The following is a 16,294-nucleotide window of genomic DNA, read 5'->3' on the forward strand; positions in this document are numbered from 1 at the left end:
GGGTTTTCCAATGTGTCCACAAATCTCTGATGCTCATCCCTTCCAATACTGGAGGCTAATTCCCCTCCCCTTGAGGATGGGCTGGACTTAATGACCTGCTTCTAGCAAACAGAATGTGATGGAAGTGACAGCGTGCCATCTCCAAGGCTAGTTCACGAAAGGCACAGGGCTGCCTCCTTGCTTTCCCTCTCGGGTCACAGGCTCTGGGGAAGGCAGCCGCCCTGCTGTGAGAACCCTCCAGCAGCTCCACGGAACTGAGGCCTCCCACCAACAGCCACTAGAGGGAGCCAGCCTGTGAGAGGCTCCTCCAGCCCCAGTCCAGCCTTCGAATGATGTGGCCCTGCTTGGCTGGTATCGTGACTACAACTTCTGAGAGAGCCCAATCCAGGACCACGCAACCAAGTGCTCCCAAATTCCCAACCCTCAGAAACTATCTGAAGTAAGTTTTCTTAATTTAAGTTGCAAAGTTTTGTTAATTTAAGTTGCAAACCATTACACAACAATAGCTAACTTCTAATTTCTAAAAAGAAACTGCCTCCACTCCCTACTCAAGTAACAACCCTGCTGAGGCCCCCGCTGGCCCAGAGACTCAAGCGCCACCGCCCCTCCCTGCCCCGCTGGCCCAGAGACTCAAGCGCCACCGCCCCTCCCTGCCCCGCTGGCCCAGAGACTCAAGCGCCACCGCCCCTCCCTGCCCCGCTGGCCCAGAGACTCAAGCGCCACCGCCCCTCCCTGCCCCGCTGGCCCAGAGACTCAAGCGCCACCGCCCCTCCCTGCCCTGCTGGCCCAGAGACTCCAGCGCCACCGCCCCTCCCTGCGTGCCCCCAGCCCACCGCTCCAGGCTCGCCTTCACCACCCTGTGTCTGAATCTTCCGGCACCTCCCCACTTCCACACACGTCGCACACTGTGCCCTCTGCCCACAGTGCTGTCCCAATCACGGCTGCCTGAAGGCTGCCTGGTGCTGGGACCCAGCTCACTTCCTCTCACAGCCTCTGCTCCACAAAGCCCCCGAGCCCCAACACAAGTCTCCCTCCCGTGTTTTCTGGAACCTTCCTTGCTGCGCACAGTGGACATCGTTGCACAGGTGCCTGTCGCAGGCCCCCTCACCTGGCAGCTCCTGGAGGCGAGACAGGCTGCGTGGGTCCCACAGTGGCCACAGCTGCCTTCGGGAGGCCCTCGACAAAGCCCAGGAACTGCCCACAGCACCTGTGCTCCCTGGGGGGGTCTCACAGAACACCCGACACATCCCGAGTGGGGAGCCCCAGCGGCAGCTGCCTCCTCCCAGTCCTTTTCTCAACCACGCTGCGTCCTTTTCAGAAGAAAGAAAATGGACTTTGATTCCGTCTCAGGCAGTGATCCGCCTCCCAGCCCTCACCTCATCCACAAAAGGTCAAACCCACCCAAGTTCCAGGACACAAGGGGTGAGAGTGGGTGTGCAGGTGAGACCACCATCTCCCCAGAGGGACCCCCACACGCCCTTCCCTCACCGTGCCCTCAAGAGAAGGGTGGCGGCATGGAGGGGATGTGATCTGAGCGGCCTCGGCTCCACGACGGGTGTGAACACTGGGCCCCGAGGGGTGCTCAGCAGCATCCCTCGCCCCCGCCCACTCCATCTCAGGAGCACCCCCCGAACTGTGACAACCACAGATGTCCCCAGACACTGCCAGTGTCCCGTGGGTCAAGACTGCCCCCAGATGAGACTGTTTAACAAAACTCTGTTACAAAACATGGCTGTTCCGTGGGTTGGTTTGGAAGGGTGCTGCACCTGGAAACAGCAAACGCTCACACACGCTGAAGGCCACACCGACGCGACACCGGCACACCCTTCAAGCCCGCACCCCGGCACAGGCCCCACACGGCACAGGGGACGAGGAGGACCCTGCACTCCTGTCAGAAGGCGCCACCCCTTGGTAACTTTGCACCCAAGACACAAGGTCCCTCAGGCCATAAACACCTCAACCATGAAACAGAAAAGCAAGCCTCAGCTCTCAGTGAGGATGCCGGGAAGACCAAGACGGCAGAGAAGGAGTCTGAAATGCCAGAGGTCGCCGCCCAGATGAGAACTGGCTCGGTACTACTGTTTGGGGTTTTGTTTTGTTTTTTCAGATGGAGTTTCGCTCCTGTTGCCCAGGCTGGAGTGCAGTGGCACAATCTTGGCTCACCACAACCTCCGCCTCCTGGATTCAAGTGATTCTCCTGTCTCAGCCTCCCGAGTCGCTGGGACTACAGGCATGCGCCACCAGACCCAGCTAATTTTGTATTTTTAGTACAGGTGGTGTTTCTCTTCATGTTGGTCAGACTGGTCTCAAATTCCTGACCTCAGGTGATCTACCCGCCTCGGCCTCCCAAAGTGCTGGGATTACAGGCGTGAGCCACCGCGCCCGGCCTGTTTTGGGTTTCGTAAGGAAGGCAAAAATGACAACCACAGCCCTGGCTGACCAAGGACCCCCATGGAGCTCTGCAGAGGCAATACGGGTACACGGAGGGGGTGGGAGGCGGTTCACACCCACGCACCCCTGCGTGCACACATATATATGCATGAACATGCATACATGCATACAACGCACACGTGTGCACGCATGTACCTCAGCACACATGCACACTGCATGCACACATGCATGTATGCACACACGTATGGACATGTACACACACATGCAGCCCATACACAGCTAGGCAGCTGCATGTGAAGCCATGTGCGCCACTCCCGCTGGGTGGAAGCCACCCGGGTCCCCCACGTAACCCATTAAAGCCAGGAGAGGCCACAGAGCGGGGCAGGAGCCCAGGAGGAGCTCTGGTCCACCGGAAGCCAAGCCAGGCCAGGTGGCCCCGGGACTCTGGTGGCCCTGAGGTGCCGGCCACTGTTAAGCCTGGCCATGCAGGGGCCAAGGGCGAGGCTCTGGACAGCACTCAAGCCAGGCCACGCGACTAGGTTTGGGTTTTCAAGATGCTTTGGCCCCAACCTGCTTTTCAAGTCGCCCTGTCTCCCCGCGCCAACTGAGCTGCTGCCGCCTCCCGTCACACAGCATCTTGGAGCTGGGATGCGGGGGTTCCCGCAGAGCAGACCCCCATGTCTGGATGCCTGGGTGCTGCCTGAGCCCTCACGCCCCGCGGCTAGGGCTCCACATTAAAGATCCTGGTCAGCAGAGGCTCGTTCCCACCTGACCGGCCGCCATGTGGCCCCAAAGCAGCAGCCTCAACTCAGGCTTCAGCCCACATGGCTCCACCCTGAGCCAGCCTGCCCCGCCGGCAGCCACACTCCTCCTGAAAGACGTCTGAGCTGGAAGGCTCTTTTGGCTCCAAAATCTTCAACAGCTGCCCAATGGAAAGAAATGCCAGCCCACTCCTCCCGAGACAATGTGTGAGCCCCTCCGAGATTCCGCCTCACTCTGGACTTGTCCACAGCCCCCTGCTGGCCCTCATCTCCCCATCTTAGGCCACCCGCCAGGGCAGAGCCTTCTGTCCACTCCTCACCGCACACCAAGCACCACAGCAGCTTTTCTCCTAAAAGCCAAAAAGCCAAAGCTCCACAGGCCCTTCAGCAGGTGCATGGGCACAAAGACCCCACGGAACGGGCCACTGCCCAGTCCTGGGAAGGAACGGACCACGGACCACACCACCACCCCAGGGCAACGCACCAAGGGTCCCACCCACAGCACTGAATGTCTGTGATCCTCCCAAATTCCTGTGTTAAAATCCTTACCCCTAAGGCAGGGGTGTTGGGAGGCGGATCAGCTCCTTCTGCCGTGGAGCTCTGGGGGCTCTTTCATGAGTGCACTGACGATTCCAGGAGGGATCACGTCCGCGTGAGGACACAGCAGAAGGCACCGCCATCTATGAACCGGGAAACACAACCACCCCCTACACCGAATCTACAGCGTCGCCATCTATGTACCAGGAAGCGCAACCCCCCCTCCCTGTCACCTGCCCCCCAAATCCACAGAACCTTGATCTTGGACGTCCAGCCTCCAGAACCATGGGAGACAAACTCGGGTAGTTTACAAGCCAGTGTGCCTGCAGTACTGTCACAGCAGCCCGAGCTGACTGAGACAGTGACAAAATGTTAGGAAAAGAGGACACTGGGGAAAGCCGGGGATCCAGCCAGGGGTCCAGCCAGGGCCGGCACAAAAGGGCAGCTGGGAGGGTCCTGCAGGGCAGATGCTGCCTGGCCGCTGCCTGTGGCGGGGGAGCACGCACTCCACAGGTGACGAGTCAAACCCAGCTTCACATGCACTCCTCCCACCCTCCCTCCCCGCCACGAGGCCGCACCCACCGCCGGGTCCCGCTGTGAGACCCCCAGGTTCCTGCCTCACGCTGGGTCTGGAGCTGGTGAGCTCAGCCTCCCAGGAGGCCGCCGCGGGCACTGGCAGCTGTGTGCGACGCCTGCTTCGGCACCAGGGTTAAATATCGACTACCCCTTCAATCAGGCCCTTCCCCTTCCCTAATGCCCGGGGAGCTCCCACTGCAGAAATTCAAAGACCCGGTGTTCAGGAAGCGCCCAGCACCCCTGCAGCACGGGCCCTTCGAGGGTGGCTCTGCCATTCCCTCCTCAGGGAGGTGTGGCAGTCCCCGTCTGCAGCCTGCTGCGCCAGCTTCCCAAGCGCAGGGGCTGTGGCTGCCTTGCCCAGCTCTATCCCTCGCCCCTACGCAGAAGGTGCTGTGTACATGTTTCCTGAGCGAACCGAATGAACCTGGCCCTGGTCCACGGTGCTGGATCCCTCATGTCCCCATCGGGTCCCCTGCACTCCAGTGCCCGTCAGGATAGACCTGACTGTGTGTCACCAGCCACGGCTCCTGGGAGAATGGAGCCCACATCTCCCACACCTGAGGGAGTCTAGGTCTCCAGGAGGCCCCCACGCGACCACAAGTAAGGTGCTTTGCCTCTGCAAGCATGGTTCCTGGCGGGCCTGCCACAGGCCGCCCCACAGTGGACCCCAGATGCTAGGGAGCCTTCAGGAGGCAACCCTCAGGTGCACTCAGCACGCCACCACTAGGAGGGGCCAGAGTCCGCCCACTGCTCCCACTGAGCCAGCTTCCAGAGGAGAAAACCACCCTCCGGACTGGACCTGCTGGCCAAGATCTGGAGAGGCCAACCAGGAGGAACCTGGTTCCTGTGCCCTGGCTCCCGGCTCCCAGCAAACATCTCTAAACCACAGGAAAGGAAGACGGAAGAAAAGGAGGCTCCAAGCCCCACAAGAGGGCGCAGCCTGGAGAGCAGGAGCTGGGGACTCATCTCCCGCTCAAGATTCAAAGCTGGGCACGGAGGCTCCCGCCTGTAATCCCAGTACTTTGGGAGGCCGAGGCAGGTGGATCATTTGAGATCAGGAGTTCGAGACCAGCCTTGCCAACATGGTGAAACCCCATCCCTACCAAAAAATTTACAAAAATGGCCAGGCGCAGTGGCTCATGCCTGTGATCCCAGCACTTTGGGAGGCCGAGGCGGGTGGATCATGAGGTCAGGAGATCGAGACCATCCTGGCTAACACGGTGAAACCCCATCTCTACCAAAAATACAAAAAAATTACCCGGGCGAGGTGGTGGACGCCTGTAGTCCCAGCTACTGGGGAGGCTGAGGCAAGAGAATGGCGTGAACCCAGGAGGCGGAGCTTGCACTGAGCCGAGATCACGCCACTGCACTCCAGCCTGGGTGACAGAGAGAGACTCCATCTCAAAAAAAAAAAAAAAAAAATGTACAAAAATTGGCCGGGCGCGGTGGCTCAAGCCTGTAATCCCAGCACTTTGGGAGGCCGAGACGGGCGGATCACGAGGTCAGGAGATCGAGACCATCCTGGCTAACCCGGTGAAACCCCGTCTCTACTAAAAAATACAAAAATCTAGCCGGGCGAGGTGGCGGGCGCCTGTAGTCCCAGCTACTCGGGAGGCTGAGGCAGGAGAATGGCGTGAACCCGGGAGGCGGAGCTTGCAGTGAGCTGAGATCCGGCCACTGCACTCCAGCCTGGGCGACAGAGCGAAACTCCGCCTCAAAAAATAAATAAATAAATAAAATAAATTAGCTGGGTGTGGCAGTAGGCGCCTGTAATCCCAGCTACTCAGGAGGCTGAGGCACGAGAATCAGTTGAACCCAAGAGACAGAGATTGCAGTGAGCTGAGACTGTACCACTGCACTCCAGTCTGGATGACAAGTAAGACCTTGTCTCGAAACAAAAAAAAAGATTCAAGGCCTTGCTCACACGTATAGTGGCTCACACCTGTCATCCCAGCACTGTGAAAGGCCAAGGCAGGCGGATCACCTGAGGTCAGGAGTTTGAGACCAGCCTGATCAACACGGAGAAACCACATCTCTACTAAAAATACAAAAATTAGCTGGGCGTGGTGGCGGGCGCCTGTAATCCCAGCTACTCGGGAGGCTGAGGCAGGAGAATCACTTGAACTCAGGAGGCAGAGGTTGCAGTGAGCTGAGATTGCACCACTGCACTCCAGCCTAAGCGACAAAGTGACACTCTGTCTCAAAAATAAATAAATAAACAAAGAACAAATAAAAATTACATAAAAAGATTCAAGTAAGTAACCCATGACCCTATTGGCAGGGCTGAGACCTGGGAGCCAGCACCTGGGAGCCAACACCTGGGAGCCAACACCTGGGAGCCAGACTTCCAGGGTTCCAGACTGCTTCCCGCCTACGACGCCTGAGCCAAGCCCCGCAGTGCCCAAGACAGTGCGATGTGGGCTGAGAAGCCAGGAGGCCCCCACAGGGCTGCGGGGAGGCCCAGGCCAGTGCACACACCGGGAGCAAGGCCAGAGCCACAGGGCCCCACCCGGGGAAGTCACACGACCGCATGTCAGCTCCCATGAGAAGGCGGGTCGGTGGCAGCCCACGCGTGTGCATGTGTGTGCCTGTGATCCTGGCTCCTGGAAACAGCCTGGAAATCTAACCCTGACCACGAGCTGTGCCAGCAGGTGTGGGATCAGAGCCAGGCACCAACCTGACGCAGGGGCCCGAGGAGGGGCAGCCCTCCTACAGCGGAGGACAGACGCCCCTCATCCAGCTTCACAAGGGGCCTCATGCCTGCCCCGCTTCCGTCTCAGAACCTCAGGAGGTAGACAGCACCTCAGCACCGGATTGACTGGAGGGGAAACTGAGGCACGGAGCCGTCAAGCTGCCTCCCTGAAGTCCCACAACCCCTCACTGCAGGGCCTGAACAGACTTGGTTCTCCTGGTTCCACAGCTTATTGCCGGCCGCCCAGGGCGTGCTCTCTGTTCCAGCACACAGCCTCAGGCAGGGCGCCCTGAGAGAGGAAGGGCACCCGGCTGGCCCCACTGCTGAGGCTCAAGAAAGAGCCACCATGAAACTCACTACCCCAGCTGGGGCATGACAGCCAGGGGCAGCGATGGCAGGACAGCCTCTGGACTGGAACCCAGTCCCATCTCCACAGCAGCAGAGTCCCCAGGTGCCTCAAAGTGCAGACACCAACTGCCCCTCGCCGGCCAGGGGCTATGCCGCCTTGTTCTATTCCAGCGGAGGCCTCCATGCAGACTGGCTCCCAAGTGGGAGTGACCCTCCCCCACTGGAAGTGGTTGGTGTCACTCACCCACGTTTTCTATTCTTTTTTTTTTTTTGAGACAGTCTGTCCCTCGGTCGCCTAGGCTGGAGTGCAGTGGTGCAATCTTGGCTCACTGCAACCTCTGCCTCGTGGACTCAAGTGACCCTCCCACCTTAGCCACCCAGGCAGCTGGGACTACAGGTGCATACCACCAAGTCTGGCTAATTTTTTTGCATTTTTAGTAGAGACAGGGGTTTCACTATGTTGCCCAGGCTGGTCTCGAACTCCTGGACTCGAGTGATCTGCCTGACTCGGCCTCTCAACGTGCTTGGATTACAGGCATGAGCCACCGCACCTGGCCACAAAATTTCTGAGCTCCCCTCTCCTCACACGCTGGGTCTTACCACAGCCCTTACTGAAGCCCCCTGAGAGCTTCAGAGAGACTGGGTCCCCAGCCTTGCCCAGCCCATCTCATCCAGTTGTGGGCACTGGTCTGAACATCTCCACCTGGGGACAGGGACAGACACCTGCCCCTGCCCAGCTCAATGACCGTCGCCAAGGAGTCTGGGATGAGATCGCTGATGGGGGAAGGCCCAGGGCCCCTCTCCAGACACCTGCCCAGGCCACCAGCAAGTGCCTGACTGGTCAACCCTCGCCCCATCCAGTAGGACTGAGGCCGAGCAAACCAGCGCCAGTGCCACTGACTGAAGGGCTGCTTCATTCATCCCACAGCCTGGGGCTGCGGAGGGGCCCACCACAGCCCTGGGGGCTTCATTCATCCCACAGCTCAGACCCGGCCCCACAGCCCCTGGGGATTAGGACAGGCAACAGAACAGCCACGTCTCCGCAGGCCGCTCGGTGGCAGGCCCAGCACCCATCAGTGTGGATGCGGTTAACAATGGCAACAGACACAGCGCCCTCCAGTTTGACCATACCCTTCAGCCCCCCACCCCACTCCATCCCTGCAGGTACCCTGAAACATCAGTGTGACCCCACAGCTTTGACAGAAGAGAAAATGGAGCCTGGACCGCCAGACAGTGCGGTACCCAGAGCACCAAATCTGCAGTCAGACGGCGACAGAAACCTGGGCCAGCATCGTCCCTCTTGGAGCCTCCCAGGCCTTGGGGTCCCCATGTGGACGCCATCCAGGGAGCACCACCGCCCAGGGTTACTCGCAGCTTTTCGGTGCAAAGCAGCCAGCAGGAAGGGCGGCCACAGGGGACAAGAGGGCTCCCCCCCCGCTGTCTGCTGCACTGGCCTCATCTCATTTAATCTTTCAACAATTCTACAGGGGGAAGAACATTTTTCCCAAGTGACCGATGGGGAAACTGAGGCCGGGAGAGGGAAATGACTCGCCCCTGGCTCCCTCCAGAGTGTGCCCCCACTGCCCCGTGCTGGTGGGCCCAGGGCAGCCCAGGCCACAGGCGGGACTCAGGGAGGAGCTTCTGAGCCAGCTGCGCACTGTCCTCGGGGACCCCTTCTGCCCGGTGCAGAGGCCCACAGGCAGGTGGCAACCGAGCCTGCCCCAGCAGAGATCCCTGGTGTGCACCAGGCCAGCCTGCAGGGCGTTGAGCAGTACTGGGCCACTCCTCTCCACTTCCCTGCGTGATCTGCCTTCAGTCAGCCAATGACGGTCACTCGCCAAGCATCTCTGAGGCCTGCACAGCTCAGTGACACAGGCAGGGAAGCAGGGAACCAAGGACACGTAACTGACAATGGCCACGAGAAGGGATGGGGGCTGCTAAGACACATAGGTCAGGGGTCCTGCTCCCAGGGACACTGGGCAATGTCTGGGGACATCTGTGGTTGTCACAACTGGGGGGTGCTCCTGGCCTGGAGTGGGAGGAGGCCAGGGACGCTGCTCAGTATCCTGCAGTGCCCAGGACAGCCCCACCCCAGAGAGTGATCCAGTGCCAAACATCCACGGAGCTGAAGCTGGGGAGTCCTCACCAAGGTGTCTGCAGGCAGATCCCAGATCCCAGATCCCAGATCCCAGATCCCAGGGTGGGATCCCCAACGGAGCAGTTTCTCACGGAACATCCAATATGTGCCACACATGCCAGGTGCTGTGGGTGTGACACGATATCACCATGCCGGCAGCGGGCGCAGCAGCCAGCATTCAGCAGGTGCCCACTTGCAGTGGGATGGGGATCACCACTGAGTCCTCACCCCACCGCCCCCTCAGGAAACTGAGGCACAGACCTGAAGTCCCACAGTCGCAAGTAGCAGGGGTGGGCTCTGAACCTGAGTCTCCCCAGGCCACGTACCTGACCCAGACACCACATTGCTCCCAGGCCCTGCAGATGGCCCGAGGTGCCACCCACCCGTGCTGTCCTGAGAGCGCCTGTCAGCTGCAGGAGGCCAGGCTGGACCAGGAACCCCCACAGCAGAGGCCATCAGAGGCTTCTGACCCAGAGGCAGGGAGTACAGATGGAGGGTGGGAGACTGGACCACAGACATCCTGACGGGGGAGGAATGTGCCCAGGCCCAGATGACAGCAAGAGTCTGGATCCAGGACAGCCAATTCCAGACAGTCCTGAAGACCTGCCAGGTGCCCTACCGAGGACAGACACAGTGGGACGCTCCCCGGGACGGGGGGACGCTCCACGCAGGGCCTGGCGGCAGGAGCTACATGCACCTGCAACCACCCGCACGCCAGCAACCCGGCACTTAGGATCCCGGTTCTGTGAAAGGACTTAATTTCAACCAAATAATGACCCTGCACGTGGGCCTTCCCAGAGCCCCGGCCGCCCGTAATCGCATCCACCGCTCTCAGGCACCTAGGCGGGCAAGCCACACGAGGCTTCCCATCCTCTACTCACAAGCTGGGGTGCCCAGCGGGGAGAACACAGCCCTGCTGGGGACCCAGAAGGGGCGCCAGGTACCAGCTCTGTCTACAGGGTAGGGCCGAGCGGGCTCCGTGAGCGCCCCTCTTAAGATCCGTCAGATTCCACCACACACCTCTCCAACTTCCTGATGCCAGGGCATCCTCCCCGTGCTGCCCAGGGTCCCGGTGCCAGACAGAGACAGGCTCCACCACAAGACTCAGAAAGTGAAACCTCTCGTGGTTAAATCTCGGAGGGAAGCACTTCCTCCGCTCTCACCGCAGCACCGGCAGAGCCGGGCAGGAGGCTCGGGCGGAAGCTCCACGGAGCTTCCCGGACCAGGCCCGGGCAAAGCAGACCCTTTCAGCCACAGTCATCATAACTGATTACATATAAACGCAGCGGACGTGAGAGCAGGCCCGGACCGAGTCCCCACGTCTCCCCAGCCTGGGCTCGGGCTTGGGAAGTCAAGGTTGGATGAGGCCATCCAAGGGCGCTTCCTGCTCCCAGAGTCTTCTGGGACACGGCACAGCCACCCTGCCAGGCGCCAGAGGCCACGCTCCACGCCTCCCAACACTGGGCCAACAGAGGCCCGGCCCTTCCCGTGGGGCCACCGCACCCCATGCTGGATCCCGGGCCTTGTCACTGCCCCGTGGGGGCCGGCGCAGGCCGGACAGGAAGCCTCCGGAACTAACCATCCTGCTTTATTTAGAAAGCCTGGAGCCACTCCGGCTCAGCCTCACTAGCAGCCTCTGGCCCCGGGAACAGGCATTCCCATGGAAGTCCCCACGTTTCCAACCACAAACCCGCCACAAGGAACTCTACGGGGGCCCCTCCACAGTTTACCAGTGAGACGGAAACCTAACAGCCAAGGGCTGCCCGTGAGAGGCAGAGGCCCAGCGGGCCTGGGGAATGGGAACCCAGATCCAAGAGCTCCTGGCAGGGCCTGCAAGAGTTCTCCAGGCCACAGGGCGGACCCTGGGATGGCGGCGGCGCGGCACGGAGGCCAGAGCAGCATGTACGCTAAGCGCACAGTACACTCTTGCCACTCCTGTTCCCATCCACAGCTGTCACCACCATCGACAGACGTGTTCATAAGGACAAACCCGGAATACCCCGGGTATAAAACAATATATGCATACACACCCTTGCATACACCGAGTAGCGAATTCACACACACACAGCTTTGATTGTGCATAGAAAAAGACTATAAGCACTCATGAAAACTTCTGTGAAAATAATTTGCACTGATTATCCCTCGGCTTTGCCACAAGCATTTTACATCGTATGCTACCACACAGTAAACGGTCTCAAATGGGGGCAACGTGCCCCCCAAGGGACAATGGGCACTGTCTGGAGACATCTGTGGTTGTCACGACTTGGGAGCGCTCCTGGCGAGGAGTGGGTGGAGGCCTCGGACGCTGCTCAGCACCCTGCAGTGCCCAGGGCGGCCCCACCCCAGAGACCGATATGGCCCAATGTGCACAGGGCCCTGGGGAGACCTCTCTGTGTTAACGGAGAGGCCCATTTGAGGCGTGAACAGCACATTTTAGCCACCACGAGGGAGGTGGCATAGGAGCGAGCCCCGTCCAGCTCTAGGGTCCCTCCCGACCCCAAAAACAGGGCATGGAACGTCCTCGCCAGGCTGACCGACCTCACAGGCTGTGTGCAGCCCCAGAGAGGCAGTGGATGAGAACAAGCAGACACGGCGTTCTTCCAGAACATGCTCCACCTGGTTGCAAACCCAGAAGTCAGGGCAGAGTCCTGGAGCCCTCCTGCCCCCGAGCCTGGAAGGAACCAGCACCACCCACATAAACGAGACCCTCCTGGGCGGCAGATGCCACAAGGGTGCGGTGGCAGGCCCCTGCCTCCCTCCCGGACATCCACTCCACAACGCTGCACGGGAGCCATAGGGGAGATGGAGGGATGGAGCCCCCACTGCTAAGGGGCAGGGGCAGGGGAGGAAAGAATTCTAGGGAGAGGCAGACCCGGCTTGGCTGGGCCTCCTGCGGAGCGCTAGGACCTCCACCCAGAGGTCTCTGAACATTCCGTGGGCTGCAGGCACCATAGCCACCTGCTGCAGCCCAACAGCCCCTTCCTCCTGGGGAGCCTCAGCCCCACCCTCCAGCTGCTCCCTGAAAAACGGGGGCAATCGCAAGTTCGGGGCTGGCCTACTGGGAGAGTGGAATGAGTTCCCACAAGCAGGCAGGGAGCCTGACAGAGGTCCCCTCTCCTGTACCCTGGAGCCCCAGCCCCTGGGCCTCAGGTGGTCAAAGTCCTCCCAGCAAGGGGCCCTCCAGCTGGGATGCAAGGTTGCTTGGAGGGGAAGTTTTCTGAGGGTCTGTCGCATCAGATTCCCAAAGGGGTCCCTGGCCCCAACACCTAGAGTGTGAAGCCCTTCCAATCCCCTGGCAGCCCCTGGCCCTCTACGTGGCACTGACACCCGTCCTCCTTGAGTCGTACGTAAGCTCACGTCTTCGTCACTGTCCTATCTCCCCGTCTGGCCCTGAGCCTGACAGCAGCCTCCCATCTTACCAGCTGATAGGGGTCAACTTCCAGCTCACAGAGTGGGAGGGGCGGGGCTGCAGACACAGGTGCTCCTGCAGCAGACACCCCGGGCCACAGCTGGGCACTGCACAGAGGATGCAGCAAGGGCCGAATCACTGCCAGACTTGCTCCGAGCAGCCAAGGCTGCAGACACGGGAGCCCCTGACCTTCGTCCTTGAACCCCGTGTCAATCTCAAGTCCAAAGTGCAGGCACAGAAGCCTGGGTGCACGCGGAAAAGGTGGCGGGGATTCTGGAGGTCACAGAGCCACAGGGCAAGGCCATCTGGTAAGATCTTTATGACACCAGTAATTCCTAACTCCCCTCCATCCAAACAAAGTCCATGACCCACTACAAAAGCCAGTCAGTGCCACTCTGTGCCAGGGGCCACTACGCGGGCTCTGCCTACCCGCGTCCCCTGGAAAGACGGCCCACTTTAGAACCCTTAGGTAAATCAAAACACAAGTTTGGGGAAAAAAATCAGGAAGGCATTTCATCCAAGGCACCTCTCTAACCGGGGACATGGAGGCCGCAAGAGGGTCACAGCAGGAGAGAGGCAACCGTGTTCCCCACACAGCACCCAACCTGCCTCCTCCCCAGGAGCTACCGCCACCAGGACACCCCCTCCTCCGTCCCTGCTGCCTCTGCACCCATTTCTGACCCTCCCCACCGCCCCTGCCCCCCGCCCCCAGGCCAGGAGCTAACCTAGGAGCTCGGGAGGGCAGGGGCGGGCAGGGCAAGAGCTTTCTGTTTTGTAAACGACTGCAGGGACCCTTATTTGGGGTGACAACACTTTACAGCTGGCCCGACTGGCTCCCTGCAGCAGGTGTGCCTTGGGGAGAAGGAGGTTCACCAGCAAACCACCTCCAGGACAGTGGGGAGGAGCCGGGAGGTGAGGGCCTGCTCCCAACGGGGACTCTAAGGAAAGCGGCGGGGGAGGCTGCTGAGACAGCTGCCTCGGACATCAAGCAAAGGCTCCCTCAGGTGTCAATCGCCCCACCCTCAGCTGAGCAGAACCCTGAGGAGACGAAAGACTGTCTGTTTCCCACACGGCGCATTCCAGCCCAGAGGAGGATGGGGTTTCCCGGAACAGGAAGGCAGGAGAAGGGCCCTGAAGGGAATGGGGGGATAGGGGGCACGGAGGAGTCTTCGGGGGGCGTATGGGGCCTGCATGGAGGGTACAGGGCTCTACCTGGAGGGAAGGGTCAACGCGGGGCCCTGAGAAGTGAGGGGTGAGTATGCCCTGTGGGTTACAGCCCAAAGGTCTGGCCCTGAAGGGGTAATGAGGGGTGGGTACTCGGGTGGGGTAAGGTCAGAGGGTCCCTGAGCAGGGAGGGACTGGTCCCTTGAGAAGTGACAGAAGGCAAATCTTGGAGTCCTGGAGGCCCAGTGTGGACGGCAGAAACTGGGAGCTGACCTAGGAGGGATCCCGGGCCTGATCCAGACAGGACAGACAGAGGCTGACGCCGAAGGGTCCCTGGTGCCAACGTGAACAGCACAAACAGGGGCTGACCCCGGGGTCCCAGGTGCCAATATGAACAGTTAAGGCAGAGGCTGACCCCAAAGGAATCTGGGGCCCGGAGCTGACCTCGGAGGGTCCCAGGTGCCGACCTAGACAGCAAAGGCAGGGCTGAACCGGGAGGGTCCCGGGCCGACCTGGACGACACACGCAGGGCTGACCCCGGAGGGGCCCGCCCCGACCCGGACAGGCCGGGCAGGCACAGGCAGAGCTGACCCTCGAGGGTCCCGCGACCCGGACAGGCAGGGAAGGCACAGGCAAGGCTGACCCCGGAGGGTCCCGCAACCCGGACGGCAAAGGCAGGGCTGACCCCAGAGGGTTCCAGCCCGACCCGGACCGGCAGGGCGGACACAGGCAGGGCAGGGCCCGCAGCCGGCAGGCCCGGGGGCCGCACTCACCGAGCAGCAGCAGCTTGAGCTCGCGCCGGGCGTCGCGCTTGTCCCGCCGCAGCTGCTTCTCGATCTCGGCGTTGATCCGCTTGGACTCCTTCACCTCATCGCTCAGGCAACACGCCATCATGGACTCCAGAGTCATCGTCCCGGCCCCGGCCGCCGCGGCCGCCTCCCCGCCGCCGCCCCCCGGTCCCCGGCCCGGCCCTGACCGGAGCCGCCTCGGCCGCCGCCCGCCGCGGCCCTCCGGCCTCGGCCCCCGGCCCTCGGCCCCGGGCCGGCCCGCCCCGCCTCGGCCGCCGCCTGGCGAGCCGCCGGGTCCCCGCTCGGGCCGCGCCAGCCGCGGACTCCCGCGCGGCCGCACTTAGCCCGCGCCGCCGCCGCAGCCACCGCCAACCGCAGCCGCCGCAACCGAGCGACAGCGCCGGACAACCTAGCAGGCTGGGAGCGCAGCCCGCGACAGGCAGACGGTGTGGCCAATGGGAGGGGCCGGCGGCCACGCGCGCCCACCGTGGGGGCGGGACTAGCGGCCTGGGCGGGGCGTCGGCGGGCGCGAAAGGGGCGGGGCGGGGCGAGGGCGGGGGGCCCGCGGGTTTGGTTGCGCCGACGTGGGAAGGGGGACGCGCAGCCGGGAGCCGGGGCGGGGCCGCCCGGGATTGTGGGAATGTGGCGGACTCGGCCGGCCAGGCTCGGCTCCGCTCGGCTTCGTTCGGCCCCGCTCGGCCCCGCTCGGCTCGGCCCGATCGGCCCAGTCCGGGTCTGGGAGGCGCGCACGCGGCCGCTGCGCTCTCTGGGTCTCCAGATGCCCGGGAAGCGCCCTGACACTGCTTGACAGGAACCTTCACTCATCCATTATAAAGCGTTAATGGAGGCCGGTCGCGTGAACGCCTGTAATCCCAGCACTTTGGGAGGCCGAGGCGGGTGGATCATGAGGTCAGGAGATCCAGACCGTCCTGGCTAACACGGTGAAACCCCGTCTCTACTAAAAATATAAAAAATTAGCGAGCGCCTGTAGTCCCAGCAACTAGGGAGGCTGAGGCAGGAGAATGGCATGAACCCGGGAGGCGGAGCTTGCAGTGAGCCAATATCACACCAGTGCACTCCAGCCTGGGCGACAGAGCTAGACTCCGTCTCAAAAAAAAAAAAAAAAAGCCTTAATAGGACACCTACTGTGTATCAGGCATTAATGAGATACATTCTATATGGCACAGACCAGAGATTAATGGAGTGGCTACTGTACATACATCAGGTGTAAATCAGGCCTTACTGCAGTGCCTGCGCTATTCCACGCCCGGCATACGCATTAATGAAATGCCTACTGGATACCAGGCACTGTTGTAAACCCGTTAAGCTAAGCCTACCCAGGTGATATCTTTTTTTTTTTTTTTTTTTTTCTGTTTTTGAGATGGAGTCTTGCTCTGTCACCCAGGCTGGAGTGCAGGGGCGTGATCTAGGTTCATTGCACCCTCTGCCTCCCAGGCGCTAGTGATTCTCCTGCCTCAGCCTCCCAAGTAG

At 61.2% G+C, this 16,294-nt stretch overlaps 1 protein-coding gene across 1 annotated transcript in view; it reads right to left on the reverse strand.

Annotated features, from left to right (window-relative positions):
• The window catches only part of GNA11 (G protein subunit alpha 11), a 29,128-nt gene extending 13,913 nt beyond the window's left edge, over nt 1–15,215 (reverse strand). Inside the window, exon 1 of the mRNA XM_007994753.3 lies at nt 14,789–15,215. Coding sequence (XP_007992944.2) covers nt 14,789–14,924 — 136 coding nt within the window. The 5' untranslated portion in view covers nt 14,925–15,215. The remainder of the gene's footprint in view (nt 1–14,788) is intronic.
• Nucleotides 15,216–16,294: the final 1,079 nt, after the last annotated feature.

Source organism: Chlorocebus sabaeus, chromosome 6 (assembly GCF_047675955.1).
Source record: "Chlorocebus sabaeus isolate Y175 chromosome 6, mChlSab1.0.hap1, whole genome shotgun sequence".
NCBI classification, from domain to species: Eukaryota; Metazoa; Chordata; class Mammalia; order Primates; family Cercopithecidae; genus Chlorocebus; species Chlorocebus sabaeus.